We start from the raw sequence: 4,814 nt of genomic DNA, 5'->3' as shown, positions 1-4,814 counted from the left end.
AAAGTATTAGGCTCCCATGGTCAGACAAAATCTGATTCCCAAATTTGTGAGAACTCTAAGCCACACAGCTTTCCATGTATCTGTACGTATATGTGTGGGCAAGTATATGCCTGTATCTGCATCACCTTAGCTTTTATTATTAAAATGCTAAAGTTTGTTCTAAAAAATGCAATCAGTACATTTGTATGTGAGGTACTTAATGACTATCTACCTTTTCTGTAGTACTCATGACAAGCACTACATGTTTCCACACATCAATTCAGTTTATCCTCACAACACTCCTACAGTGTATGTGCTTTTATCATCATCTCTATTTTGCAGATAAGAAAACTGAGTCACAGAAGAGCAGAACAGCTTGCTAGGGACCCAGCAGTGAGTGGCAGGGCCAGGACTGGGCCTTAACCTGGCATAAGTCTCTGCTCTCTGTCCCAGAGCCACACACTGGAACTCTGAGTGTTTACTAACTGCTGTGGACACACACTTGGGTTTCCAAGTCTCTGTCTATATGAACTGCTTAAAAACCACAACTAGCAAACAGAAATCCTAGATTCCTGAATTTGAATTGGAGTTTCAATATAAACTTATGATGTATATAATCACTAAACAATAACAAAAATGAAAAATCCACAGACTCAACATGACTCTTTCTACTTAAGCGGCCTAAAACAATGAACAACCCTGTGAGGTCATGAGTAACCCTAGCAGGCAGAGTCTGTTTTCTAAATACTTTTTCCTCCAATAAAAGGAACCAGGACTTCTTGGATAAACATACAATGTGAACCCAGGATATCTTGTCATATGAGAAATCAAGAAAGCTAATGAAAGATTCCTACGATCCTGTCCAAAGGATTTAGGGAACAACCTGAATAGCTTCCCACTGCCCAGGAGTGAGATATTGCATTCCTTTTAGGGGAGGTAAAAAATTCCACCTATGAATTAGTTTTGAAAAAATAGAAAAAATAACCTGATCCCAATCAGGCCTTTAGGTTTAACTACCAATTTACAGGACACAGAGGCATGTTAAACACTTTTAATGATACCACAATACCATGGGAAAGCTATTAGCAAAATTCAGACTGTGGGAAATTAACTCTACAGGACATAGAGCCATATAACCATGTTTCTTCAATAAAAACATTTCAAGACAGAGAGAAGCAGGGGGACATAAATTGGGCAGAACTACAGAATGAAGAAACTCAGAAACAATGTAAGTGAGGATCCCACAGTCAGACTTCCATAACCCAGTTATCAGAGCTTCCTTTCTGTATGTTGTCTATTACAAGGCAATGAAAACTGAGAGCTGCTTAATACCTACATTTGATTAACAGCATACCCATTTCTCCTTGGACATCTGTGCATCACTCACCGCTCCTCCATGAGTTCCCGGATAGAGGCGACCGTGGGGCCAGATCCCAGGTGAGTATAATATGGACCTTCATCTTTCTCCACTATTTGTTCTGCAGAAACACAAAGAGTAAACATTATTTGGAATATGAATTAGTCAATATTCACTTAAAAAGACTAACCACCAACAAGAAAGTTAATAGGCATATCCCAAAACAGGAAACCCACATGGTTTATGAACATGTGAAAAGGTATTCAACTCCATTAGAAATCAGAAAATACAAATTAAAATCACAATAGAACACCATCACACATGGACCAAATTGGCAAGAATTTAAAAATCTCATAAAACCGGCCGGGCGTGGTGGCTCATGCCTGTAATCCAAACACTTTGGAGGCCAAGGTGGGTGGATCACCTGAGGTCGGGAGTTCAAGACCAGCCTGACCAACCTGGTGAAACCCCATCTTAAAATAAAAAAAAATAAAAAATAAAAAAAATCTGATAAAGCCAAGTGTTGTCAAGGCTGTGATCTAAGCACACTGGGATTCTGCCTACTATTATCAATGCATCCTGCATGACCCAGTAATTCCATTTCTAGACACACACTCAAGACCAGGGATCAGCAAGCTACTCCCCTCCAGTGAGCCACCACACCCAGCCAAAAACATTTTGTTAAGTGAAAGAAGCCGTCCTGGGTAAATACCCAATCAAACTGAACACAGAGGCTCAAATAGATACCTGTATGCCAATGTTCAGAGCAGCATTTACTCACCACAACTAAAAGGTTAAAACAACATAACTATCCATCAGCAGGCGAATGGATACATAAAATGTGTATGTCTGTATGACGAAATATTACTCAGCCAAAAAATGAATGACGTTCTGATGCATGCTATTACATGGATGAACCTTAAGAACATATGCCAAGTAAAATAAATCAGACACAAAGGACAAATCCTGTAGTTTACTGATATGAATTATCTAGCAGAGGCAGATTCATAGAGACAGAAAGTAGATTAGAGGTTAGCAGGGGCTGGGAGGAGCAGGAAATGAGGAGTTATTGCTTAATGGGACAGAGTTTCTGTTTAGGCTGATGAAGTTTTGGAAACAGAGTGATGACAGTTGCCCAATATTGTGAATCTAATTAATGCACTAAACTGTACATGTAAACATGATTAAAATGGCAAATTTTATGTTATACAGACTTTACAATTTAAATTTAAAAAGTTCTGATACATGCTACAACATGATGAACCCCGAAAACATTTTTTCTTTTGAGACGGAGTTTCAATCTTGTTGCCCAGGCTGGAGTGCAATGGAACGACCTCGGCGCACTGCGACCTCCGCCTCCTAGGTTCAAGTGATTCTCCTGCCTCAGCCTCCCGAGTAGCTGGGATTACAGGCCTGCGCCACCATATCCAGCTAATTTTGTATTTTTAGTAGAGACGGGGTTTCACATGTTGTCTAGGCTGGTCTCAAACTCCTGACCTCAGGTGATCTACCCGCCTTGGCCTCCCAAAGTGCTTGGGTTACAGGCGTGAGCCACCGTGCCTGGCCAAAAATATTTTGTTAAGTGAAGGAAGCTAGATACAAGAGAGGTCACAGGTTGTATGATTCCATTCATATGAAATATTCAGAATAGGTAAATCTATAGAAACAAAAAGCAAATTGGTGCTTGCCAGAGGCTGGAGGCTGGGGGAGGGGGTGGGGGCAGGAATGAGGAGTAAGTGTTTAATGGGTACAGGGGTTTTTTTGGAGTGATGAAAATATTTTAAAACTGGAGGGAGATGGTGGTTGTACAATACTGTGAATGTACTAAATGCCGCTGAATTGTTCACTTTAAAATGGTTAATTTTATGTTATGTGAAGCTCAACTCATTTTCTAAAAAGGAACAGACCATTCATGTAACAACATGGATGAATTTTAAAAGAGTTTTTCTAAGTGAATAAAAACAGACCCAAAAGGCTACATAGTAGCAGCTCTGGAAAAGAATGTTTTGGCTGGATGTTAGGAGACTGAAAACAAAAAACTACATACACAGTAGTGCACCTACTATACTACAGTTGGTAAGTTTGCTTCATATCTAGAAAGACATGACAATTAAATGTAACAGAGTATCCTACATTGGGTCCTATGACAGAAAAAGGAGCTTTGGTGGAAAAACTGATAAAATTCAAAAAGTCTGTAGTTAATAGTATTGCACCAACATTAATTTCTTTGTTTTAAATATATCATAACTATATAAGACATTTATAAGCAAGAGAAGGTATATAAAGGGTATACGGGAACTCTCTGCACTAACTTCGTAACTCTCCCATAAATGTAAAATTATTTCAAAATAAAATATTTAAAGAGTAGAAGAAGGAAACAGTGAGCCATCATTTGCTGATCCTTAGGAGAAATCTTAGTTACACACATTGAAACCCACATACAAAGATTTTCACAGCAACACTGTCTGCAAGAGTCAAAGCTGTAGATAGCCTGCTGTGGACTGAAAGTTTGTGCCCCTTCCAAATTTGTATGCTGAAGCCTAATCCCCAGTGGGATAGCACCTGGAGATAGGGCTTTGGGGAGGTAATTAGTTCAAGAGGGTGGTGCCCTCCTGAATGGGGTTAGTGTCCTTATAGGAAGGGATACCAGAGAGCTTGCTTCCCTCCCTTTTCCCTCTCCCCTCTTGCCCATGTGAGAATTGTTTTTTTTGTTTGTTTGTTTGTTTTTGTTTTTGTTTTTTTTTGAGACAAGGTCTTGCTCTGTTGTCCAGGGTGGAGTGCAATGGCACAGTCACAGCTCACTGCAGCTTTGATCTCCCAGGCTCAAGTGATCCTCCCCCCTCAGCCTCGTGAGTAGCTGGGACCATAGGTGAACACCACCACGCCTGGCAAATTTTTATATTTTTTTTTTGTAGAGACAGGGTTTTGCCATGTTGCCCAGGCTAATCTCCAACTCCAGGGCTCAAGTGATCTGCCTGCCTTGGCCTCCCAATGTGCTAGGATTACAGGCCTGAGCCACCAGACCTGGCCGGTATTTTTGTTAAAGTAGTCCAAATAAAGATACAACCCATAATCCAGCAACAGTGGAATAGATTTCTCTTGAAATGCAGTAGTCATTATTATGGAATATATTCAGCAATGAAAATCAGAAATCTGCAACAGCCTGGTTGACTACAACAGCACAGTGAGTGAAAGCAGCACAATGCAGATGATATTGTCCAGCTGTGTCCCCACCCAAATCTCCTCTTGAATTGTAGCTCCCATAACTCTGTGTTGTGGGGGGAGATAACTGAATCAAGGGAGTGGTTTCCCTCATACTGTCCTCGTGGTAGTGAGTAAGTCTCATGAGATCTGATGGTTTTATAAGGGGAAACCCCTTTCACTTGGCTCTCATTCTCTCGTCTGCTGCCACGTAAGACATGCCTTTCACCATGATTGTGAGGCCTCCCCAGCCACGTGGAACTGTGAGTCCATTAAA

The 4,814-nt window shown here is 40.6% G+C and overlaps 1 protein-coding gene across 3 annotated transcripts in view; it reads right to left on the bottom strand.

The window, feature by feature from the left end:
* The window catches only part of TET3 (tet methylcytosine dioxygenase 3), a 118,978-nt gene that overhangs the window by 31,992 nt on the left and 82,172 nt on the right, over window positions 1–4,814 (bottom strand). For all 3 annotated transcript variants that reach the window (XM_017508691.2, XM_037731433.1, XM_017508692.2), the window contains one exon: window positions 1,367–1,457. In XM_017508691.2, coding sequence (XP_017364180.1) covers window positions 1,367–1,457 — 91 coding nt within the window. The remainder of the gene's footprint in view (window positions 1–1,366; window positions 1,458–4,814) is intronic.

This window comes from Cebus imitator, unplaced genomic scaffold (assembly GCF_001604975.1).
Source record: "Cebus imitator isolate Cc_AM_T3 unplaced genomic scaffold, Cebus_imitator-1.0 Scaffold399, whole genome shotgun sequence".
Classification (NCBI taxonomy): domain Eukaryota; kingdom Metazoa; phylum Chordata; class Mammalia; order Primates; family Cebidae; genus Cebus; species Cebus imitator.
This window is presented reverse-complemented; position numbering and strand designations above follow the sequence as displayed.